Below are 27349 nucleotides of genomic sequence, written 5' to 3' on the forward strand. Positions count from 1 at the left end.
ACAGTACCAAAAAGCAAGAAACATGGCAGCGATTTTAAAATACAAGGCAATACAAAGCAATGTTAATTTTATACTCCCAAGTCAAAGGCTCAGAATACCAAAAGTGATATAGGGACCATTAATTCATAATGCCTTCTACATTTACAAATGTTATAAGTGATTATTAGTATGAAAATGACCTCAACGAAAAATAAGCTTTTGGATGTAATTCTGTCCCCACTTACAAAGAACTTCTCATAGGAATCATACACAACCGTTCAGTGCAACCTACAGAATCTCCCACTGAAACCGATGAGTCAAACTAACTTACATTTGTTTCATCTGAAAGGTTGATTAGTATGATTAATATTTGAAGCCAACCCTCAGTGTCTTTAGAGAGCTTTAGCTGAGGCCTCTCTGAGTTTATCCTTTTGGAAATGTGCATGGCAAGTCCAAGGCTTCATTTAACCCAATGGAAGACTAGCTATTGGTATCCATTGTAAATAAAATAGGGGGTCCGAGGAGAATACTCTCATTTTTGAAGCAGAGTTACCCAGAAATAACTCTATTAAAATAAGCGCAGCCAACAACGAGGAGAGAGAAGAAAGGAAACCCGAAAACTTGCGAGTCCCCATGAGATACGTTTTGACCTACACGCGCCCTTTGCTCCACTCCCACGGAAATACGTCAGCGCATCGCTTCCAGCTAACCTACATCCTCGTTTATTCTCGTGGTGGTGCAAGAAAACGGGGAGGAAAAGTGTCGAAATTGTCTTCCTCGTGTCGCTCTCCCAACTTGCAGTAGTTGGGTGGAAAATCGTTTGAAAGTGTGTGTGTGTGTTTGGGGAGATGTCATATCCACGTGGTATTCAAAGCAGGTCGCTCAAATATTCTCAGATGAGAATTTTGTTTTCAGAACATTCCTAGAGGGTTGAACTAAGACACGGATAGACATTCGTCCGAATCGAGATCATGCCTTTTCTTTTAAGAATGGTGTGCGAGGTGTTTGCTGCAATGCGAGGCTGAGAGTCCCGTTACAACGGCGGAACCTTATGAACATAACATAGTTAAGAATGGATCCGGAGCAGCCTTCTCTTTGTCCAGGACTCAAAAGCAAATTTAACAGGAGGGGTTTTTTTGTGCGAACATCCTTAATAAAACCAGGCAAGATAGAAATGTGGCAATAAAAAGGAGACACATGGGGAAAAGAGCATGTTCATATGGTTGGAAACTCAAGTGGGAAAACCATTGGGGAGAATTTGGGGGGGTGGGGGTGGGGGTGGGGGGTGGAGAGAGAATCCAATCTGGGTAAAAAGAGAGGCGGGGACTTTAAAATGGCTTTATTTTAACAATTTGGCCGGTCGTAGCTAGAGAGTGGATATTATTCCGCACGCTTCCTTCCCCTCCGCTTCCAATTTCTGATCTCTGCTGTTTCCACAAACCATTTTCTTAGCGCAGGGGTGGGATTGACTGGTGATAGTTACGCCTGAAAAGTGTGGCTTTGAATGACTCAGGTTTTATTTACACAACCCCACACGAAAACCGGCGACTCTCTAGAAGCACGTTAGATGCCTTATTATTTGATAAGGCGGTGGAGATGGATCAGCAAACTTCATCTTAATCTTTCTCTCCGCGCGTAAAAACACCCCGCCTGGCGCCAGAGACCTCGAAGGAAGAAGTGAGAGTCACCCGTGTCCCTTTTTAAAAGTAGCGGCACAAAATGGCAAAGCCTCGTCTCCGGGACTTCCTTTCGGTCGCCTGACTAAAGAAGACGGAGAGACAATCACCATCACCCTCGGACTCTCCGAGGACACCGCCGCCCGCTTCCCCGAATACTCCTCGAGAGACGGCAGTGATCTGGAGCCCTTGCCTCACGAGCGACCCCCTCCCCTCCGAAGGGTGCTCGCTTCTGACCGGCGGCTCCTTAGACTGCGTGGAGGAGGGCGCCGAGGGCCTTCCCTCTCCTTTGCCCGGGGAGCAGGGAAGGCCTTGCGTCACTCGGAGACCCCGCCCCCGCGGCCCTGGCTCCGCCCTCTGTCCCGCTCTCCCCCAGGGATTCTTAGCATGACATCACCCTCGACTCACGGCCAGGGTAAATAGCAGCGATGTCCGCTGGCTATATAAAGGGGGTGATGCAACCGCGCGGGGAGCCAGAGGTTCGAGGAGGCGCTCAGAGCCAGGGAGTCGCGGCGGCGGCGATCGCTGCCAGCCAGCATCGGGGAAAGGCGGCAGCGGCGGCGGCGGCGGCACCTCTTCTGCTTTGACTGGCGTCCCGACGACACGCGTTTCGTTACGAAGCCCATTCTCACGGTTGCGAGTTCGCACTCCCTTGTATTTGCCGTTTCTCTTTCTCGTGTAGTTCTTCGAAGAAGGAAAGAGCGTAGAAAAAAAACTGGAGTAAAGCAGGTAGGGAGCGAGCGAGATACCGGGGGAAAAGAGTGGGGCAAGCAAAAGACTAAAAGTCCAGGGGAAGGGGGAAAAAAAGGGTCTTTGCTTTTTGTTCATCTGTTGTGATGGGATATGTATTAAGCGGGTGGGAAGGTGCTTAGAAACCCGCGTCCTTCCATCTCTTTCGTTCTAAGGATGAGGTGGGTTATTTGGGGTGCTTTCGTTTAGAAAGCGGGCGAAGACGAGGATGAGAAAAGTTCTGATCAAAGAAATCAAAAAGATTTCACTTTTGGCAAAACTGACTTGAAGTGAAATCAAAGCAAAACAAAAGTCGGGCAATTTCTCTTTCCCTTTGAAATCAGACCAACTGAAAGTAAAAGTTCATTCATCCGAAAGAAACTTGGAGCGCTTTTTAACAGGCACGCCTAAGAAAGAGAAACTCCCTGTTCGTTTCCTCGTTCTGGTGCTTTGCAGGTTGCTGTTTTACTGTTCTGTCGGAGGGAGGGGATGGAGGGAGGGAGGGGATGGAGGTTAGGATGAAAGAAACCACCTTTCTCCCTACGGCGCGCTCCAGAAGCTACAGGTCCGGCTTGACACGCCGAGATCATCTGTGTAAGAACAACGCGTAGAAAAAGTTATCGCGCCTAGTTGTTTTAAAAACCTAGTTGTTTTGAAAACATCCCTAGCTTGTTTTCCAACATGTTTTCCGATGGTCTGGAGACCAAATAATAATCAGATGACTGTATCATTCACTCGGTTTACGGGAAACTGCGGGAAGCGGGACGGCAACATTCAAAGTTAAACTTTGTTAGCTGCTGATACCTTCGGTCACCGGTAGGTGGCGAGCTGGATGGGGGCGAGCATCGCTTCTGCTCTGAGCAGGATGCTCCGGTTTGAACTGTCAGTTTTGTTTTCGTACACGATATTATAATACGAGGGAAGGTGCTTTTCAGGTGTGTGAAATTTCCTGCATATTTCTTTCCTGGAAACATGTGACCTATCATCCAAAAGCAAATGCAAAATTAACAACAACAACAACAACAACAACAACAATAATAATAATAATAATAAATATTCCTAGTGCAAAAACAAAGTTAACTTTTTCACATCTGAAATTTTAATCTGGTTTCTTCAGATTTTTTTTTTATCCAGGTGGGCAGACATTTCCTTCTATTATCTCTTGATTAATTGTTCAATTTATTCAGAATATTTCTGGCTTGCCCCAAAGCTCTCGAAAGAGCTATTGTTCAATGGTTGGGAGTCAAAAGTCCGTACTGTTTTATTCCACCTCATCTGGAGGTCTACCACTCAGTGTAGTTTCTGATCATTCCAGGTATTAAAGCAGCTCTGTTTGGAATTATAAAACTTTAAAACCCAGGTAGCCCTCAATGTACGACCACAATTGAGCCCAAAATTTCTATTGATAAGTGAGGCAATTGTTAAATGAATTTTGCCTCATGTTATGACCTTTCTTGCCACACTTGTTAAGAAAATCATTGCTGTTCTTAAGTTAGTAGCTGGTCAGAAGGTGGCTAAATGAGAAATCACATGAGCCTGGGATACTATAACCATCATAAATATAAGTTAATTGACAAGTGTCTGAATTTTGATCACATGACTATGGAAATGCTGCAGCAGTCATAAGTGTGAAAAATGGTCATAAGTCACTTTTTTCAGTGCAATTGTAACTTTGAATGGTCATTAAGTGAACTAAGTGAGGACTATCTGTAAGTCAACCTTTTTATTTCAGATCAGGCTTTCTGACAGCAGCTACAGGCTGATTTCAGGATTTCAGTGTAGAGATGATATCCAAGAACTTTGAGAGTTAGAGTTATGTGTCTTCTACACTTATGCTGGGGGTGGGGGGGTGGGAGAGGCAGTAATAGATCTGCTATTGGATATATTGACCAGAAATTAAGAATAATAAAGTCCAAGATAAGCAAAGGACCAAAGTTGGAAAAGATGACACTGATAAATATTAACAGCAAATTGCTTGCTTTTACTGAAGTGATTGTGTAAAAGGATAGAAGGAAAATATCTACATCTGTCCATTTTATTTATATGAAGATGAGTCATTAGTAAATCTAGGATTTATTCCAACCTAAGCTTGGAAGTAAGTCTCACTGAATTAAATGGGATTTACTCCTATAGTTAAGTCTGTGTAGCTGGCTGCCCAGAAAGCCACTGTAGTGAGCTTTCTTGGAACCAAGCCCATGAACTTCATAAGACACTTCATTATTCACAAGAAAGTATTTATAGGAGTATAATCTTACAGCAAAATCTATATTATTTGTTCAGAAGTAAGAACCAATGTGTTCATTGTCAAATGAGTTGGTAGCACCTTGGTTTATTTTGTGTGTGTGTGTGTGTGTGTGTGTGTGTAGACAATAAATAAAAATATATAAATAAAATAAATGAAATATCAGAACACGTTTATTCAAAATTCCAATTAAGTTCAATAGGGATTATATTTAATGTCAACATAGAATTTCTCCCTAACTTACTGTAAAAATGTTATTAATAGCAAAATAAATTGCTGTACATGGAGGAAATGATGGTTAGTCAAAAGTATGATTGAAGGATCATATCTGTTTTCACACATAAAACAGTACTTTATTGGAGAAAATGCTGTACTTTTGTCCAAACTAAGCAGGACTAATTAAGGACACTAATGAAAAATGATCGCAGTGACCAGTTTCTGGTATTATATCAATCACATTTTATCATCACAACAAGGTGTAATGTTTAAAACATCAGTTAAATGTGACCAGATGTCTCAAATGTCTTAAAAGGTCAACATAAATTTAGGGTAATTTTGAAATTTAATTATGTTTATAATTGTGAAAGTTTATCTTTTGCTTCACAGGCTTTATGGCATCAGGAGAAAGAAAATATTCAGGGAAAAAGACAAAGCTAATTTTTTAATTAAAAGCAGCATTTAGATTTAGATTTTAAAAAATGGGCGAAGAATCAGGTTAGGTGGCTTACCGTAAAGGTCTGAATGCCAACCATGTTAGCTAAACGTAATCCAGCTTTTGAAGCTTCTGAGAATGGAAGAGCTGTTTATTAACAATTTTGTGGGTTGTTGTAAAATGAGATTTAAATTTAAGTAATATTAATATTCTATTTAATATTAAAACAGAACAGAAATGGGACCTAGTACAAATAAAAATTATAGCAGTGTTTAGCAACTTTAACTGATGTGGACTTCAGCTCCCAGAATTTCCCAGGCATAGTTTCCAAAGTTAACATTATATTATAGTGTGGACTATAATATATAGTCCCCAGCCACACCTTTTAAAAGAGATTCCATCTCTCCACCCAGTTTTCCAACTCTTGGCCTCCTTCCCTCCCCATCATGGATCCGGTCCAATTCTCACTGGGCTATTAGGAGTTTCCTTTCCCCCTTTTCCTTAATATTTGTGTCCTCCTGAAAACATTGCACTCTACTCAGACTTGTGTTGCTTCCTTCTTGCACGTGGGTTACATCATGTTGGCTCCATAGTATATGTTTGGAAAGTCTCCCGAACACAGAAACATAATAACTTTTGCATCAGAATGCCCACATGCTAGTCTTATTTGATTGGCCTTTGAGAAAATTCAGTAGTGTCTTTGTTGAACACTGTTAAAAGTGTGAGTTATCTAACACAGACTGAAAGAAATGAGAGACAAAGGATTTTCTATTGTTATAAGCAGTAATAGGATTCAATTTTTTTTACTACCGGTTCTGTGAGAGCGTGCTTCATGCACACGTTCAGCGTTTAAAATACACTAATTTCAAGCACTACAGCTTACCTTCTAGGGCAGCCCAGCAAGTAAAAGAGCTGAGGCGCGGGAATCCACTGTGCTGTGCTAATCAGCTTAGCTGAAACATGCATAATTATAGGACAGGATAGGGCGGGGGCATATAGGTGGGACCAGCTGATCATCGGAGCTACTGGTTCTCTAGAACCAGTCTGAACCAGCAGTATCCCACCACTGGTTGTAAGAGAGAAAACAGCAAACATAAATATGCCCTATTCTCCCTTCCCCCATAGCACCTAACTCCTGGAATGATATCGTCCCCAACCCTCTCCATTGTTATTTGTATTATCTGTAGGATTCTATTGATTTTTCTAGATATTTTCCTATTGTGTGAGCTGCATTGTTTTAAATTTCATATATTGTATGCTGCCCAGAGTCACAATTGATCAGGCAGCCTATAAATCAAACAAATCATTAATGATACTGCAAATAAATGAATAAATAAAGTATTATAATAACTTGTGATTCGAAAGCAATGATGTGACAGAGTAGGCCCTTTGATATGCCTAATTCCCAAAACTGATTTCTTTTATTAGAAGACATAAGGTAATGAAGATAAAGGGAAGACCTTTTGATGTACAGAGTTAACAATCCATTTAGCTTCCTTAATCTAAACTCCTTCATATGTGTTGATCTACAGTTTTCATCAGCTCTGACCAATGATTGTCCAGTCACTTTGATTCCTTATCACAATGTTCTCACCATGTTGATTGTAGAGGCATGCCATTCCCCACTTCTGAACAGAATGTATTCTTACTGCACATTCAGCTATGCTATCCATACAAAATGCTAAATAACAGTTGGGAGAAAACTTGGAGGTCTTTTAGTCAAAATTCCTGCTCAAGTAGGAGATTCTAGTCTATACCATTCTGGAAAAACGTCTGTCTGGTCTCTTCTTGAAAACCTCCAGTGATGGAGCACCCACAGCTTCTCATTAGTTCTAGATAGGTTCTCTTCTTGATAGTTTCCATTGCTTCTTGACCTGCCTTCAGGTGCTTTGAAGAACAGATTGACCCCCACTTCTCTATGGCAGCCCCTTAGATATCAGAACACTACTATCATGTTACCCCTAATGCCATCTCTGGGGTGCAATGTACAGCAAATGCCTTTCTTTCTTTCCACCATCCATGAGAAAGCTTGGAGTTGTAACAGACATACAAAAAGGCCCATGTCACTGTACAGGACTCAATATATCTTGGGAAACTGCTTCCCTGATTCAGGAAGTGCATTATCAAATTTGAGATGTGAGAACCTAATTTGAGTTACCTAGCAGTGAGGAAAGAACAGTGAATTCAATCCGCCATCTGAAACACAGCTGAGAATGTGATCAAGTGCAATGTGGTTGTTGGGATGGCATTATTATAGCCTTGAAGTTGTAGTAATTCTCTCAAAAGTGCTGTTGTATTGCCAGATTTCTCAGCTGTTTCTCTACCACAAGATTGATGTAATGAGACCCTAGCTAGTCCCCAAACTCCCAAGAAGTAGTGATGAAGCCAACAATACCCTGATGGCAATGTAAGGAATGGAACATTAGGAAATGACATTCTTATGAGACACCTATAAGCCACAGTTAATTATGAGACCAGGGTGTGTGTGCCTGCGTGTCTGTATAAAGTTACCCATTTTTATAGTGAAGTAAATAAATAAATCTTCTTGTCGGCATGAGTTTTTCAACTTTATAAGGCAGGTTCCTATCCCTAAAAAGCTATGATATGCTTTTTCTGTATATCCCATCCAGAATTATATCCTTATGACAAATGAAAGATGTGCATGCATCAACTGTTTTTTTTAAAAAAAACAATTGTGGGTAATGCTAGGAGCAGCTTATTATTACCATCTGAGTTGAAGGTTTAAATAATAAACTGAGCATAGTAAACCTTTGTTGGCTTGGTATTTTCTGTCTCTTGAAACCATTAAGGAATATCAGGATTTTGAACAGTGACTCATGGTTTAGGGCATTTCTTAGCAAAATTACATATTTTTCTCAAGATCTATGTAAATCATTCCTCTGATGATCAAGAGACCTGAAACCATTTAGCTTTCTACTTTTCTTGTTTGAGGTTAGGTCTATACACCATTTTATTGTCACACAGAAAATACAGTGGTGCAAAGATAGACACTCTGTATTGTCAAATGCTTATATGTTGCTGTAACAGCTGACTATGGATTTCCAATGCATTTATGTCTTTTTCAAGTAGCAAAGCATATGTCCATGTCCATATTGAGATAGAGTACATGTTTAATTGTATGTGGAGGTGCTTTCTGTGTTTACTGGTTGTGTGTAGTTTGAAGGCCTAGAAATTGTGTGGACATAATACAAGCATTAAAGAAGTAAATAAAGACTGCAAGTCTTTATTTTATTTCATAAGTAAATTTGGACTTGATTTGAATTTGATCTTTAACATACCACTTTAAATAAAGCAATCATAATTGGACTTGTCAAACACTAACTGTTACCTGAAATTGCAAAAGATAATGCATAAACTAAATTCTATTTAACAGCTTATTGGATTTGCTTGACTATATCAATCCCAAAGGCAAAAATTGGTTTACGAATTGTGAATTGTAATATTGCTGTGATTATACTGTAATTAATATGCAAAGTAGATTTCCTTACCTAGTTAAGGAGACAAATAAATAATTCTGTCTTTATATGTCCCAAATATATTTTTTCCAATAAAGACTAAGGAAGAAAACACCTCACTCCAAACTACTTGACTATTCACTGCAGTGATTTGGTGTTTAAAATTCATAGTGTATTTAAAATTCATAGACAACATAAGATAATTTCATGTGCAGATCCTAACTATCTAAAGAGGAGACATCAATATTAATTAGAATCCAGTTGTTTGAATTCAAGTGGTCTTATTGCACAAGTACTCATTCAGTCTAATATTTTTCAATGCACAGTATTCCTAAATCAGTACTATTATTAACAGTTATTTATTCAGTATTTTCATATAGTAAGATTGCTACCTGATGGTTTGAGGAAATATGTCCTCAATTTCTAGTTGAATTACAGGGAGTCCTCTACTTACAACCACAGCTGAGCCCCAAATTTCTGTTGCTAAGCGAGACAGTTAAATGATTTCCCCCTCCTGTAGCATCTCTCTGAGATCTAGGCAGCCCCAACTCTGTTAGTCCTCTGAAAAGCCTTAAAGAGCTGGTTTTTCACTCAGCACTAGGGCTAGTTTATTAGTTGAGTCCAACATGAATGAATGACTCTCAGCTTTATTGTAATGTGATTTTACTAGGGTTTTTTAAAAGGTTTTGCATTGTAAGCTGCCCGGAGTCAAAAAACTGAGATGGGTAGCTATATAAATACAATGACTGAATAAATGCTGTTCTGCATGCAAATATATAATCATTCTACCAATAACCAGTTATGAGCCAGAATCTGATTATTCAGTGATTGATTTTCTGAATTCTGTATTAACTGAATTAACTATGCTGTAGGCATTTTTTTTTTTTTGCTTCATTAAACTTTGGAAAAAATTCATTCTTCTCTCTCTTGTTCCCATGCAGCAAAATGATGCTCCAACACTTGGGCCAGGTGTCTGCTTCAGAAGTCAGTGCTTCTGCAATTATTCCATGCTTGTCTCCTCCGGTTTCCCTGGGCTTTGAAGATTTCACAAATCTGACCCCTTTGGTAAAAGAGGAATTAAAATTTGCCATCCAGAATAAGTGCCTTTCTCAGAGGATGCCCTCCACCTTGGATACAGTCATGGTTTCTGATAGATCTGGTGAAACATCTATTTTAAAAAGAGAGGTACTTTATTTTTATTTTTAAGTTATGTTCAACCACTTTCTGAAAATAGAGAATGTCTTTCCTCTGTATTATTATTATTATCATTATTATCATTTTTATAATAATTTAATTAAACTTATGAAGGTATAAAATACAAATGAAAATAAAAATAGTTGGAAAATGAGTAAGGGAAAGGATGGAAAAGTGTAAAGGGGAAAAAGAAAAGCATTGACTTTTGACTCTCTTTAGGGTAGTGGAATAAAATATTACAGTCTCAACATTTCATTTTTACATATTTAATATGTATTAGTCATTTCTATAACAACAAACTTATCTAATCAGCAAAATCCAAAATCAAAGTTTGATTTTCCCCCCAACTTAAGCACAAAATCCAGAAGTGGTTTCCAAAGAGAAATAGAGTTGGGTATATTATTTTCTTTGATTAGACCATTTAATTTAGCCATCTCTGCTAGTTCCATCAGCTTTTTCATCCACTCATCCATTATCATAATTACGCCATTATATAAATAAGAATGTTATTATAAAGTTAGTAACAACAGTGACTTTCTCTTAAATCAAAATTGACTTCACTTAATTAGATGAAAGTAGCGTGCTACTGCCTTCTTCCAGAAGACAGACAGACAGACAGGAGAGAGAGAGAGAGAGAAAGAGAGGGAGGGAGGGAGAGAGAGAGAGAGAGAGAGAGAGAGAGAGAACTTTAATTTCCCAGTCTAATATACATTAGGATTCCCTAATGATTTTCCATACAATAATAATGAGATCCAAACTTGCTTATGTTAGATATCTTATCTAACCATGATGACATCAAAATATAAAGTAGTGAGGCCACACACTAGAACATAAAATGCAAAGTTTGTCTCATAATGAATTTTGACACTTGCTGCCTTCCTGGGCACCTATGCCTGCTTAGCTTTCAAGATCAGACAAGGTTGGGTAGGTGCTGCCACCTGTTGTGACAAATTGGTTAGTCCCTTTGGCATTTGCATTAATGATCTTCATGTGCTCGAATGGGAATGCCTTCATGAAAGGCAAACAGTGTTGGAGTTGTGATCTGAATCTGGAAGACGTTAAGCAAACGAAGGCCCCTGTAACTGTTACAGATTTTATACTTATGCAGTATAATACACTTCATACATTCGTTGGTCACATGCTTTTCAAAAAGGATTATATCACAATGTAATTCATTTTGCACATAGAAATTCTTCATTCTCTGGCACCTTTTTTTTAAAGAAAAGGACAGTATGAGACTTTAATGGAGAGTTGATAATACTTCCTATGTTCTTTCTCCATAATTCCAATTATAAAGGAAGGCAAGAGGAGAAAGAAAACTCTTTTTCTCTATAATAAGAAAAGACATTCCATCATGCTCAGAGGCATCATTTTTAGTATTCTAGGTTGTAAGGTTGTGCTCTGGCAGGGAATGGTTTTTGAAGATAATCCTTATTAGGACTTAAACCTGCTTAGAGAAGAAAATTCAGAATGAACCTACTCTCTTTAGTAGATCAGATAAATCCAAGTATATTTGACATGATTTGGAAACTATAGGGAAACTTCTTCAAGGTTTTCATACATCAATCTTCTCATAGGTTTTCTGACTCACTGTATATGAACTTTTTATGTTCCTATGATGTTCTATGCCAGACAATTTCTATTCTGTTTCATACAAGGTTAAAGGGCCAAAGTAACGAGTTAGTTATTTGGTTGACAAGGAACAAATCAGACTTACAGCTATTATAACATCTATAGGGAACGAGTTTCTCTCTTGCAAACACCCCACCCCCCTTTTTTTTACTGATAACCATCTAATCCTGATCTCTTTGGGTTCTATTAGTGTGCACCCCAGGAAGATGATAGGAAAAAACGTCGGAGAGAACGAAATAAGATTGCAGCAGCAAAATGTCGAAACAAAAAGAAGGAAAAAACAGAATGCCTGCAGAAAGTAAGTTAACCAATACTTTCTAATTAATATATGTGAAATATAAACACATCTATTTAAGGTGAAAAGGTCCTTAAAATTCCATGGATAAAATAACTGTGAAGATTTTCACTGTGAGTTGCTGATTAATTATAACATTGGTTAACTTGTTAAAGGTGAAATTATTCAGGCTCATCAATCTGGAGAGATAATGTAAAATCTTACACTAAAGCTTTAGAAGTACTTTAGAAGTGCTTAATTAATTAAGGTTTCTAGCCCAAGTAATAATGGAAAATCATTTCTTTTAAAATTTAAACAATTTTCAAGATACTGTACTTGTAGTTAAATACAATAACAGAAAGTTTTACAGGGAAAAAAAACTCCCCAAAGACAAGTCACTACCTCAAAGGTCTCATGCTTTAAATACTGAGGTTATCTGAAATAAAAGCTATTTTTTTCTCTCTGAATAACTGATCTTTAAAATGGGAGCCTTCCTTCCTTCTTTCCTTCTTTTCCTCCCTCCCCTCCTCTGGTTGTATTGGACTGCATCTCTTATATTTCCCAGCTATCTCAAAAATTAATAGAGAGCACCAGATTGCAGAAAATAGAGGTCGTGATAATAATAGAAAATTTATTTATTCATCAAGTTTATATCTTCCTTCTACTTTAGATTGCCTTGCTTAGTTGTTTTCCCAGCACACCTACCCTACAGGTTGAGATACAGTGACTGAACTATAAATGATCAGAGAATTTGACTAGAAGGCCCCAAACGTCCATTCCAACCCTATTATTCTGTGTTTTGTATTTTAATTGTCATGAATTCCACTCTACTCCGTTGAACCATTGTATCACAAGACAGGAATTTGTTTGGTGGAGCTCAACTTAAAGAAACAGAAGGTTCTTGTGGGAAATTTAAAATTGGAAAAGTAAAAAGATATGCTGTGGGTAGGAAGATAATAGCTTGTAAAAGGAGCATGGAAAGGAATGAGAAGGCATTTAAGGTATATGAAAAATTGTCTGAACATGGGGGAAGTGAATAATTTTAGCTGCAGAATTCTGCATAGAGATCAAAAGATTAAAGCTGAGGCGAAAGGATACAAAGAGGAAACCATCATAATAATCTATGTAACCTTGACAGAAAATGGGTGTCCATAGCATATTTCCCTGTTCATATTGTCATGTGAATGAGCCCTCAGCTACATTTGTTTTTTCACTTGCATTTTTAAAACTTCCACTTCTATGTTTATACCTTTCTTCTGTTACCAGGAATCAGAAAAACTGGAAACAATCAATGCAGAATTGAAAGCTCAGATTGAAGAGTTGAAAAATGAGAAGCAGCACTTGATCTACATGCTCAACCTACATAGACCCACCTGTATTGTCCGTGCCCAGAATGGTAGGACCCCAGAGGATGAAAGGAACCTTTTCATTCAGCAGATCAAAGAGGGAACCTTGCAAGGCTAAACAATAACAATAACAATGTTCTTTAGCCATGCTTCTTATCATTAAAACAACAACTTGCCATCCCAAGTCAGAAGCCACGGAGAAGATATTTCAGCCTTTGTGGCCTCCATTTAGTCAAGAGAAGATGGATCTGACATGATTTTGCTGAGAAGAAAGGACTGTGGTAGCTTAGCTTCAGCGTTTCTTAGCGAAGACTCAGTTGGGTGGAAGAGAGCCACAACCTTTGCTCCAGGTCTAACCAGCTGCCACACTTGCTATCCTAGAAGCAATATGGCTCTAGACTACTGGCATGCATTAAACTCCTGGTGGCATGCACTTGCAATGTTTCTGGTAGGGCCGAAGGGTTCTCTATGATGCACATCTGATGAACTGCCAAGCTGAAAGGATTCCACTCGCTAGATAGGGAATGTAGGTGGACTGGGTTGTGTTCTGTTTGTTTTGTTTTATACTTTCAAAGAAAGGAGGTTAGCAACTTCCAGAACTCTGTTTTCAGTTCCAAAAGGCATTGCAATATAATGGGAATTGCTATGTTTCTACAACTAATGCAAGATTTAACGTGGGCACTGCACTTTGCTAAAAATGTTTTTATAAAAGCCCTTCTATGGGTTTTCGATTATTCAAGTTAGAGATGATTGTAGGACAAGCTTCAGTGTATTGCAGAATTGCTCACTGAGTTAAGCACTCTTGGCTTACTTTAAGAAGGTGGAATGTCCCTTTCAAAACTCAATTAATGAGTCACATGCAGTATTCAAAAGAATGTTATACAACCGTGGTATAATCACTAGAGATGTAAAATTGTATGTTTTCCTGACTTGTGATTTATCTTGTCCTTGATCTTCATCTTACAAATGTTTCCTTGGCACAAACTTTTTCAGAACCAGAGAATGTAATTGCTGGCAATTTACAAATATTGATTTATATGTAGACATTGATTAAGTTAAAACATTGTCCACAGATGAAGAGTATGGCTCTGCTAGGAATAGAGATGAAAAAGTACAGTAAAGGTGGGCTCTGTGGTTTGGATTTGCTTTGATGGAATGATTCAGATCACAAAAGCAATGCTATTCTTTTCATGGGTCAAGGTGACACAATTCTCCTTGGTGAGCCTGGATTTGGGGTTGCCTTGAATCCTTTCCTGACAGATCCATGAGTCAGAAGAGACTTCGAGTCAGCTCCTGGCAGCACCAGAAGAAGCTCTTGTTCATGCAGAGACATCTTTCATCTAATGAACTTGTCAGAGAAAATAGACAAAACCAATAAAATGATGTAACATGGCCTTTTTGCTTTTAGAAATGGGTCTGGGGAATGCCACTTTAAAGGGATGCTTTACTGACCATATCCCTTTGAAGACTGGTGAGGAAGTAGCCCAAGAACCTTGACTACTTCTTAAGAACTTCAAAGCAAGCCCAGGAGATACTTCTTTCATCATTCTGTAAAGTAGTAGAAACTAGTACTGGAGGCTTCCTAGTTGTATTTAAGCCAGCTTCTGAGTCTCAATCCATGTTGGGCTGATATATGGACAATAAAATCTGGATCTTCTTAGAATTATGGGAGCATACCTTAAAAACCAGCATTGGCCTTCCATATAATCAAAAGTAAATGTTAACAACAAAGATAATAGTCTGTTTAACTGGCAATGTTAACTTTTGGCTAAAACTCCTTAAAGTGTTCTTCTGCAGGTCTTTCTTCTAGATATGTAATAGCTAAATTCTCCAAATTCCCAACCAGCATGATCAAGAGACAATGCACACTAGGCTTTGTGGGAGTATTCCTTTTGGATGACCAATGTATTATTTCTAACGTTCTGTTATCCCTGGGAGGTGCTATGATTGTATTATTCTTACTGTTTTCAGGTGGAGGAATGACTGGCTTAGAGCAGTGTTTCTCAATCTTGGCAGCTTTACGATGGGTAGACTTCAACTCCCAGAACTCTGGAAGTTGAAGTCCACCTTTCTTAAAACTGTCAAGGTTGAGAAACACTGGCTTAGAGTGAAACATATGGTGAAATATTATGAAGCTATAATTAGATGAAACTGTAATTTTGATCTGGGCACTCTGCCCTGATAAATTATAGCAACAAAGGACTGAGGAGGAGGATGTTCCCACCTTTGCTCCTTCACATCCTGGTTAAACTGAAATATAGAAGGTTAAATCTGGGACCTCTTGCATAGGAAGCAGATGCTATGATTCTTCCCTTATTCCCAATAGATTTCTTCACAGATGAACCTTATGGTTGAAGCCCTGACTGAGATAAAACACCAAGCCCAATCCTTCAACTGTCTACAACAGGCGTGTCAAACTCACATTGTCACAACATCGTCATGTGATATAAAGGGGCTTTTTTCCCTTCGCTAAACTGGGCAGGGGTGGGGCCAGCATATGACTCATCTGGCCCGCGGGCTGTGAGTTTGACACCCCTGGTCTACAATATGACTAACTTCAACAGTGCCAATCATTGTTATTCAGAAGTGATGGGAAAGGAGAATTAATTCCAGATACCATATGCCTTGTTCAGAAGGCCAGCCTCAGTTCCCAGGCTTTACAGTGAGCATATTCCTAAAATGAACAAGAATATTATGTCTCAGATTTTAACTATTCATATTTGTAATAAAAAATAAAATTGAACCAGGAAGTCTGTATGATGTTGAATATCATTTTAGATCTTAAATTCTGGAAAATTGAAGGGTTTGTTTTCAAAACCTATATACTTCTTTACAAATTTCAAAACAAAATTACAAAAATGAATAAAAGTTCAAATGTTTTCTGGAATATGTTATAAATTTAAATTGGAGAGCTCAAGTTTTAATTCTTGCTTTGAAAAAAACTTGATTTTAAAATATGGCATATATTTTTAAAAAAAGAAAATTGCTCAACTCTTTTAGGTATAATATTTGTATGTCTTTGAGATCTATTTTCTTTAATGGCAGAATTGAAGAAGTAGAGTAAATAGCTTGCAAAAAGAATACTTTGTCCAAGCATTACTTCTGTTAAAATTCATATGCATGTACAATCCTCAAACAGCAACATCAAAATGTAGACTCTCAGTTTTGACTAGCTTATTTCTTACCTCACACTAATCTTTACATTCTGCAATAGAAGTATTTGATATGCTTTCAGTAATCTGGATATATTGTTATGTCCATTACATTACTATGTTCCAAATACATATATATTTAATGTAACCAAAATACAAGGAAATGGGCCAAATTCTGTCTCTTTAGAGAAATATTTTTTCTTCCAGCATCCAAAATGGCTTTTTCTGAAAGATTTTTTAAACCACCATGTTTGACAATATATTCCAGTGGCTTTTGTATATCAATCAATTCATTGACTAAACTATTTGGAGGGGTATTATATGACTGCTAACTTCTAGCAGCTGAATAAATTGGGTTTATTTAACAATGATTCTATCGACCTCTGTAGTTATATATGATTATACAGCATATAACCTTCTGTAACTGTTGCCTCTGAAAGCAATCACTCCAGATAGATGCTGTGAACTAGATCCAAAAATGAAAAGTGGAAGGAAATATGTAGCCTATGCTTCAAAGGGCACAGAAGAATATCCCAATAGGTGCCTTCATTAGAGTAACATGTTCCTTGCTTTGGTGAAGGTTGTTCTCAACATGAAAGTTGAGAAACATGGCCAGAGTAGAGAGTAAATGAGAGTCACTTAAAAAAAGGAGGAAAGATCTAGAAATTATCTATGCTCAATTAATCTTCATGCAGTAGACCAAGCTACTACATGAAGGAATTAGTTCAAATCCTCCCAATTCAGTGAGATGTACTGTATTATTACTTACATGCTAGGGATTGTTTTCAAATGTGTATTTCTGCATATAAATTTACATATGTGTCAGTCAATCTTGTAAGCTCCTTTACTCTTTTTCTTGTTTGTTTGGGTGGGAGTTGATATATTTGCTTTGATGAATCTTCTTGTCATCCTATTCCAGTTTTCACAATTACAATATATTTCTTCTACTTTGGAAGATTTGTTTTCATTTTGTTTAATTAATGATCTAGAATCTCATAGACATGGAGTAGATCTTTTGTAAGCAGAAGATAGTTTCCACTTCTACAAAGACTCCCTGAGTTCAAGGCCCTTCTCAAGGTAATAAAGTTACCTTCAATATTAGCACAATATAATACTCCCAAAGGCAATTACAGACCCCTGTACATATATTTCAACTGTTTCCAAAAGCCATCCAAAAAACAAACAAACAAAGAAGTAATTTCTGATGCTGTTTTATGTATCAAGTTATATAGACATTTCATGAGAGAATTAAGATTTTTCCCTTAAATATTTTTCTATGCGTGTTTCATATCCTATTTAAAATGACGCTGGCGTCATGCTGCTGCTGCTGCTGCTGCTGCTGTTGCTTCAAGTTACACAAATGTTAACTAGCATGCCAAATGTTTACTAAGGCATTGCTACCTTTGTCAAAGATATTTCTTTTTTAGCTGTGGCTGCACGTTAGTTCATTTGAGTTTAGACACAGTATGTGCCTCAGGATGGTACAGTGATATATTATTTTTTCTTTGCTTGAGAGAATAATGGACAGAAAGACTGGGTGTAAAATATTCTGTAATCCTATTTTATTTTCGGGACTGTACTCTGATAGTTCTATGTCAGAGAAAATCCACCTGATGTAACTTTGCCTGTTTGTAATGACTGTAGATATGATCATGGTGGAATTTTCCCTTATTATCTGAAGCATATGCAAACCCCTACAAGATCAGCTACTGGTGGTTAGGAGATATTTGAATGGGAGAATTGCATGAATGTATTTATCTATTTTTATTTGAACATTTAATAATACAATAAAGATGGTTTGTTTTTATTATGTTTTATGTTTTGATACTTTCATAATAATAAAGACTAATGTGTGTTTTCCCTTATCTGACTTAATTTGTCTTGTTTGAAGGACCAATGTTCATGTAGAACCTCTGGATAGTTAATTTTTCAGAGTGTCTTAACTAATGCCAGTTCAATGCATGACCCTTACCTACTGCCCATGTTAAGCCAACATCATACCTCACTTCCCACTCTGTGCCAGTATCATCATTTTTTACCTGGATTTCTGTTGCCTTCACTCATCATGCTTTTGTAGGATATGCTCTGCATCTAGAATAAACTGTCCAATTAGTCATTGGTCCAACTAGCCTGAGTATTTTTTTAAAGGTTTTATATATGCAGGTTCTGTAACTAATACAGTACTAATGGTCATGGCTCTTCCATTATGTTGTGAATAGGATCTCCATGCCTGGCATTAAGTTGATTTCCCTGGAAGCATCTTCTTCAATCCTCCGAATATATTCGGAGTATAATGCCTAAAATATTCAGCTCATAAAATTTATAGAATTGGATAATGCCGTAGAATTGAAGTAATACAAGTTCAACATAGCTGGTAAGCCTCAGCTTAGGGAATATTTCTACATCATTACATTTGTGGCATTTAACTACTATCAGCCCAAAGGTTCCTTGTGTTTAAATAATTACTAGTGGAGCTACATGATTTCTCATACATGCCAAGCTATGAACAGATATCTGCTCAAATAATTAATGAGAAAAAATGGCAATCCTTTCAAATCTAATTCAGATCATAAATTAATCACCAGTCACACTGAGATATTATGTGAGAACATAGATGATGTATATAGTTAGATAGAGATAGATAGATAGATAGATAGATAGATAGATAGATAGATAGATAGATAGATAGATGAGAGACAGAAAAAGAAAGATAGATAATAGGTATGGATTTCAGGATAACATATATGCTTGCTTCTCAAACTGACCTTCATCTTTCCAATGACGGGGATTTAAATAATTTTCCTTGTTTTTTCTTATTAAACTTGAAAGCCCCAAATGTAACTTAATAGAACTCTATTTCCATTTTTTTAAAAATCAAATGTATATGTCTTACTCCATTTAAGAGCATATTCTCACTTCCACATCTCCAGTTCTGCTTTTTCACCATCTTATCTGAAAGTGAATTTTTGGATATATAAAAATTTGCAAATATTTTGCAAACCTTCTTTTGACTTAATTGCCTCTTTGAATTTTAGGCTGCTTTGTTCATTTCTACTACATTTTAATCAGTTTGAAGTAATCTATTGGAAAATATAAGGCAATGGTAAGAAGTCCAGGTCCAAAATCAACCCTATTACCCTTTCTTTGTCTGAGCTTCCTCTAGTTGATTTGGATTTTTCTTTTTTCTTTTTCCAATTGCAGGCAAGTCAAGGGAGTAGCAAGTCCTAGAGGTAGTTTCTCGCCCATGTTGCTCTTGGCTGTTCATGAAAACAACTTCAAAGAGTCCAGTCTGAGTTGCATTGATGTGGCAACAGAACAGAGTTGGTACTCACTCTGGAATATGACTATCACACACTGTGAATGAGTCTTCTCCTGATTCTTTCCCTTCTCATCCATGCAGGAAAGGCAAGTCTCGTAGGCTGGCTTCTGTCCAAGGATGTCTTCCAGGGCCTGTCTTTTTCTTTTAGGGATTGTTCTCACTAAGTCATAAAGATTTAGGGGAAAACAAGGAAAGGGAGTCTTTGTAGTAGGGAAAGAGGTGGGAAAGCAAGGGAGCTTTCCCTACACTGCTTCTTGCAGTGCAGTCACAAACTGAAAGGATGTCTGCTGAAAGATCTAAGGATGGAATGGAGTGAAGGGCTTCTATTGGGGATGGGAGAGGCACAAGAACAAGGAGTTAATTGACTTGGTATTTGAATCAACCACACAATAAAAATGATATTTGCTGACCAAGGAGAACATTATTATTAACGGAACTCCATTATTCTAGTATGAAAATAATTCCACAGGGCAGTGATGAGAAAGGAATTATGTGGAGCACTCTCATCAGTTGGATGTATCTGAGGTGATACTAGTTTGGAAGGAAATATTGCAGATCATCCACTCAGAAGAGGTTAAGATGTCATAGGACCAAACCAGCAATGATGAGTTCCTCCATAGTTTTCATGAAGATAAAGGGAAGAAGTGGGAGAAGCACATCCAGACTTGCAAGATTCTGTTGCTACAGTATAGCTTTACTATAAAATAGTATTGATCTATATGACATTGCTTTCCAAGTCTGGTCTACCTTGAAGAGACAGGAGGTGGTGCATTTGAAATGGATTAAAAGAGGTAGAAGATGACATCATATGTTCCTGCACTCAAGAAACGGTGGGTAGACAATACTGGCAATAAGGCAAGCAGAAAATGTAGAACTTCCCTTTCTTTAATTCTTTCTAGTCTCCACACATCTACTCAACTTTCAGTAGATCCAAATATATCTTTTGCCAATTAGAGTAGTATCTTGCAAAATAGAGCAAGTATTCTCTAATTCATAGGTCTATGTCTATGTACAAAAATCAATCCTTCCTGGAAAGACATTTCTGCCTCTAGAGGGCTCAGCTAAGGTTACTAAATCACTCAGTAGTGTTAACAAAGCTACCCGTAGCAGTTTCCTATATAAGATAAATTATTCTCAGTTTATTTGGGGAATGGCAGCAGTGAGACAATTTTATTTCTCTGACTCATGGTATTAAAAATCCAAATTTGTAAATAGTATGAATTGCTCACCAGCATGGGATTTGATGGATGTCAGTATAATTGAAAGTTCAATAACTATAAATTAAGATAAAATAGTGCTATATTTTTGTTTGTAATTCTCCAAAGACAAGTCATTCTTTGTAATCCAAGCAGAATTATTGTCTGAGACATTAAACCACAAATCATGAAGGTTTTAATAGGTAGAACTGTTAAACCTGCATGATGTATTCACTCAAGAAGTTTAAACACTCCAAGGGAAATAAAAGCCCCATAGTGATGGATAACATTTGTTTTCAGAATAATGAAAAACAAGAGGGCTTCAGGACAACTTCTAGATCTGGTAAAATCTTTGCAAAGTACCTCCAAAAGTATAGAATATATTAAACCTCTGAGATCAGAAAGAGAGCTAAAAATGTAAAAGGGGACATCCCAAAAGTGCTTTTTCAGGAGGCAACTGGACTTTCTTGTTTTTTCTTTTGAAGATGTTTTGCTTCTCATCCAAGAAGTTTCTTCAGCTCTACAAACTTTTAGCTTTATAATTTGGGATGGAAACTCTTTGAATGGTGTGGGAGGAGGAATGGATTTCCAAAGAAAAAAATTGCAGACTACAAGAACCAGGAGACACAGGTGACACAGATAAACTTCCAAGAGCTTCAATGACCTTCTAAAAAGGATGCAAATTACCAGCTGTCTGCAAGGAATCAGTGGTGGGATTCAAATTTCTTTTACTACTGGTTCTGTGGGCATGGCTTGGTGGGCGTGGCAGGGGAAGGATACTGTAAAATCTCCAGTCAGAGGTAGTATTTAACAGTTCTCCGAACTACTCAAAATTTCCGCTACCGGTTCTCCAGAACTGGTCAGAACCTGCTGAATACCTCTTCTGATATAAATCTTTCCATTCCCAACTGTCCTGTCAGAGCTGAAGAAGCTTCTTGGATATGAAGTGAAACATCTTCAAAAGAAAAAAAAGAAAGTCCAGTTGACTCCTGAAAAAGCACCTTTGGGACAACCATGACCTGGATGACTGAGAATCTCTACAGACTTTTAGTAATAGGAGATGACAGATTTTGCTGCCATGCCCTTTGCTGGCATAGAAAGTCTCTCAGGTCCTGTTTATGGCTTCCAGGAACATACATTTTAAGAGCTTCTAAACCTCCAAAGTGGCTGTAGCATCTCTAGGAAGAAATGTATATGGCATATAAAAAGGATGACTTTAGATGGCTTTAATTGTGTGTTTAAAACTCTCATCTTAACTTAATTGATTCTCTTCTCCTGTAGATGCTCTTGAGTAGCTGATGTTGTAGATGGCATGCTTACTTTTTCACTGTTAAAGAGATGGATACTGCAATAGATATCAAAGCTTTTATTATCAGTCACACTTCATTGTAAGCTCTAGTGGAGTTATAAATGTGTCATTGGAAGCAAGAAATTGATAATAATGGAAATTGGTCTCTACTCAGTCTTGAGCTTTCTTTCTGGACATACTAACCTATTGGACTGTGCTATATATGCCAAGCTTTATTTTCATGCTTAAAATCCATTTTGTATACTTTCTTATTGGAAGAAGAAAGTCCAATTTTAATTATTATTCTGATTGTCACCTTTAATAATATCAGGGCTTTTTTTAGTTTTCATAAAGAATTGGTATATAAAGCGGGAATCTTAGAAATGTTGATTGGGCAGCTTCTATGGGGCCAGATAGTGCTAGTTGCAGAACTGTGTGTCATAGAGTAGGTAGCTCATTAACTTAGCTCTAAAGATAACTGTCAAAGCCATGACATGCTTATGGCTGTTAATAGAAAACCAGAGGGTATTCCTTGTCAAAAAATACTGTAAAAATGCAGATAAAGATGTTAAGGCTTGAACTGGAGTTCTTTTTTTTTTTTGTAAATTTTATTTGAGTTTTCACAAAGAAAAAAAATACAAATAAAACATCTTTTTTGAAAGTAGCGTAATCCCGGGTTACATTTCTTCGTACAGACACAAATTCGACTTCATGCTCATTTTTATATTCTGTTCCATATCTTATTACTGTTTTACATTTTCAGCATAGCTTCTCCCCTCTTTTAATTTTCTCAATTTTATTTTAATTATCTCATCTCAATTCAAATCATTATATTTATATTTTTTGTCTGTCCTGTTTCAATTATCTGTTATCTTTTCTCATTAAACAAAATTTCTCCTGTAGTTACTGATTGGAGTATGATTCCTTTATATCTTTTAAGTTTATCCATTTAACTCTTATTTAGGCTTCAATACATACCCTAAAGTTATAACATTCAATATAATACATAACTTCCATTCGGATTCTGCTTGGTACATTCTTAAAATACACACTATATTCTTTAAAAAAGAAAAAAATTATAAATGTATGTAATTAAAACAACACATTCCATTCCAATTCAATTCTATCATTAATATTAATATTCATTAAAATCTTAACTTCTTTACCATTACTTTTCAATTAAATATCATATTTCTATGGGAACAATTATAAGCTTTCCATAATTAATTCCCCCCTCTTCACTTATATTTTATAAAACATTAACTAATTAAGATGTTCCCATTCCTTCCTAATTCAATTTTCTCATTTATTTTATTTCACTTATTTTATTAACAAACATTTCACTAAATTACACTATTTTATCCCTCATTTTAATCATACATTGTTTTCAATTTTCTAAAGTTATTTCTATTACTAATATAACAATACAATCTTATGTACCTTTACGGAATCCCTTTTTCAGTTAAATTTTCACCCATTATTTCTAAATAGGTCCTGTTTCTCTATATCTTGTTCCGGTCCTTTGTAACTTCTTTTCCTTTCCTTCTTCCCTCTCTTCTTCTCTCTCCCCTTTTTACCCCCTTGTCTCTCTATCTCTATTTCTCTCTTCTGTATTCCTCTTTTCTGTTGCTTTCCAGTATTATACTTATTTTTTGAATTATTTTTCTTTTCTTTGGTTGTTTTTTTATGTCTTAAATTCTCCATTCTCCTTCCCCACTTTTCTTTCTCTTCCCCACATAAAATTACTTGTTCATTAAAGATGGCTTCTTCTTTGTCCCAGTCTTCTAGTTTTGCAGACATTTCTTGTTGTTTCTCATAGTTCCAAATCTCCATTTCTAAGAATTGAAAAACGAAGCCAAAAGAACCCTTCCCTTCTTGTGCATCTTCTCTGTACTTTTTAAGCTCCATTTTCAATTCATCTAGAAGTGATGCCATTGTATAAATTTTTAAACAACCACCCGATTAATTTTAGTCATTCAAATGTAATAACCAAGAATCCATAGATCACCAAATAATCCAAATACACGCAGGCTGTTTCTTTTTGCTCTTTTTTTTCACTTTCTCTTCCTGGGGTTACTGTTTAGTTACAAAGTTTCAGTTAAAATGTATCTTTTAGAAGTCTTATTGAAGTTTTACTGTAGATTCTTTTTAATTCCAGGCAGTCTCCTTCTTCTTTCCAGATCCTGCCCTTTTATTCTTTTTCTCTCCCTTCCTGCTTATGAAAAAAAAAATTTAGTGTCCAGAAATCTTTATTATCCCTTTGACATTTTGTTTTATTTTCAGCTTAATTGCCTGTTGATGTCAAAGTGGATTTTTCCGATTTCTTATTTAAGTCTCTTAGTTGTCAGTATAGGGAAGGGAAGAAAAGAAAAAAAAAACCAAACCTTTCCCTTTTCACTTTCCTTCGCTGCTTCCAACTCTTCTTTGGGAGCGATGTTATTTTTTTGTAAGTTTAAATACCAGGGTACCTTAGTTGTTGCTTTTGCAATTTAACCCGGTCAGCCAAAACTTTCACTTCTTATCTTCCTCCTGCACATTCTTTTCCAGTCGAGTTCTTCTTTGTGGTGGCCATTTCGGACCACTGCTGCAACCGCCTTTGGGAAAGGGAGTAATGGCCAGCTGAGGAGGAGAGATGCGGCTCTCCTCAACCCTGCTGGCAGTCTCCCCCCTCTTCACCACTTCTACAGGGTGGCTTAGCCCCGAAACCAGCCAGCTCGGGGTGCTCCAGAGGCGAGCCCAGACAGAAACCACGTACGATCTCGGATTTCTGTCTGTCACCGAAGAGACTTCAAACCAGAAGCCAGCTTGAACTGGAGTTCTTAGACCTGGTTTCTTTGATGCTACTGTTGATAATTTTCAAGAGCGACAGATCTCTAATTCCTTGAGATATAATTTTTAACCATTTTTTTAAAAAAATCTAGTTGTGCACCATTTTATTAATAGCTGGATAAATGATGAAATTGTGCACTAGTAGATTTATTAAAACACACACACAAAACACACACACCATACACTAGAGAAGTAGTTAACGTCTAGAAAGAAAAATAGTACCTTAGAAAATCTGCTGAGTCTTAGATGTATAATATTCTAAATGTTAAGCAGAAATTATAACCACAATGCCTTTTCTTAAAAGTTATTATGGAAGGTATAGAGACCAACAGAGACAAGAAAAGATTGTTTACTTAAAAGTTGTTGTACCTGTACAGACAGGTATGTGTATTTTAATGCTATGTATGTATGTGAGTGCACGCTTATGAAAGTGTATATATGCAGTAGGCAGCACAAGACAGTAATTGACCAATGGGAGAGGCTGATAGTTTGCAGTATGAACCGAATACCTTGCAAACTGTTACCAAAGTGTTTCTGTCCAAAAAGCATTTATTAAACTGGTTTGCAGTGAAACTGGCATGAGCACAGGAACTGTGTAAGAGCGCAGTGTGAATTGACTTTCTGTTTTAAAACCTGAAACTTCTTCACAGAGCACATTCATTAACAGATAACCACTAGAGGACAGCATGAATCAAAATATGTTCCCTTGTGCTGCTGTACCTGAAATCTTTTCCTGTCATTATTTTTGCATCATTGGAGGAGTGCAGCCATCCATTTCCTGTCAGCAAAGAAAGACAACTATATACTCGACTTACAACAGCTCACTTAGTGACCGGTCAAAGTTACAACGGCACTGAAAATGTGACTTACGACCATTTTTCATACTTGTAGCATCCCCATGATAATGTGATCAAAATTCAGATGCTTGGCAACTGACTCATATTTATGACGATTACAAAATCCCGGGGACAAGTGATCTTCTTTTGTGACCTTCTGACAAACAAAGTCAAGGGAAAAGCCAGATTTGCTTAACTAAGTTAACAACTATGGTGATTCACTTAACAACTTTGGCAAGAAAGGTTGTAAACTGGAGGCAAAGTTCACTTAACAAATGCCTCATTTAACAACAGAAATGTTGGACTCAGCTGTGGTCATAAGTTGAGGACTACCTGCAATTACAATATTTGGAGACACCGTTTCTTGACTTGACTGTTGGATTGGTTGGTTCGTATTGCTATCATGTTACATAATGCTTACTATATATGGTAAGCAAGACAGATAAATTCCCAGCCTTGGAAAAATATATATTCTACATCAAGCTTCCCCAGTCTTGAACCTCCCAAATATATTTATGTATATCTCCCAGAATTCCCAAGTGTGATGGAAATTCTGGGAATTGTGCTATAACCCCTAGAGAGAGTTCTAGGCTGGTTGAGGAAGGCTGATCTACATTTTGACTGGTAAATCAATAGGGAAACATAATGCCATTTACTTTCATTACACATATGCTACAATGCTTAGCTCAAGGTCTGTCCAAATGATTTGTATGGTATATCTACACTCAAGATTATTTAAACATCTTGGATCTATTCTCTTTTAAGCAATCTTGAAAAATCCAGAATTACATCTGGTTATGATAGCATTTCATTTACGGGAGAAACTTACATAGGCCCTGAAATGCTAATTCATGGTGAGGAAACCGCATGATATTATGATTATGTGTGACATTTCCAATGACAATGAATGGTGATAAGCATCATGTTTATAATAAGAATGAGTATAATTATTAAGTTTATATGGAAACTGAATGTTGGAATTGATGTGAGGAACTATGAATGATGGAAAATGAAGTCTTTCTCTTTTTCTTTTTGGTCATACATGAACACCTTGGGGGAAAGATACTTGACCAACCCTGAAATGCATTACGGTTAAACTGAGCATTTGATTTCCCAATGAAAAAAATGAACCTTGTCTGAATTCAGTATTTTTTCAAACTACTATCTTGGCTTAATTATGTTAAACTAAAAATATTGTTATTTACACTATAACTGAAAGTTAATATTTTAAAGGTTAGGACATTTGTTATATCATAAACTGTCTTTTATAATGAAATCCAGTACTTGTCTATTCAGATTCCTCACAGAGGTCAGAGGCAGAGGTGGTATTCAGCAGGTTCTGACCAGTTCGGGAAAACCAGTAGTGGAAATTTTGAGTCGTTCAGAGAACCGGCAAATACCACCTCTGACCGGAGATTTTACAGTATCCTTCCCCTGCCATGCCCTCTAAGTCACGCCTACAGAACCGGTAGTAAAAAAAAAATGAATCCCACCACTGGTCAGAGGCACTAATTTGATCAAAATGTGTA

At 37.1% G+C, this 27349-nt stretch overlaps 1 protein-coding gene across 1 annotated transcript; it reads left to right on the forward strand.

Moving 5' to 3' along the window:
• Nucleotides 1-2122: 2122 nt before the first annotated feature.
• ATF3 (activating transcription factor 3) lies at nucleotides 2123-18217 on the forward strand. The gene is made up of 4 exons (XM_026695780.2): nucleotides 2123-2384; nucleotides 9696-9939; nucleotides 11771-11878; nucleotides 13121-18217. The coding sequence occupies exons 2-4, from the start codon at nucleotides 9700-9702 to the stop codon at nucleotides 13316-13318; spliced, it is 546 nt and encodes a 181-aa protein (XP_026551565.1). The 5' UTR covers nucleotides 2123-2384; nucleotides 9696-9699; the 3' UTR covers nucleotides 13319-18217.
• Nucleotides 18218-27349: the final 9132 nt, after the last annotated feature.

This window comes from Pseudonaja textilis, chromosome 1, assembly GCF_049901715.1.
Source record: "Pseudonaja textilis isolate UNSWEBS1 chromosome 1, rPseTex1.2, whole genome shotgun sequence".
Classification (NCBI taxonomy): Eukaryota; Metazoa; Chordata; class Lepidosauria; order Squamata; family Elapidae; genus Pseudonaja; species Pseudonaja textilis.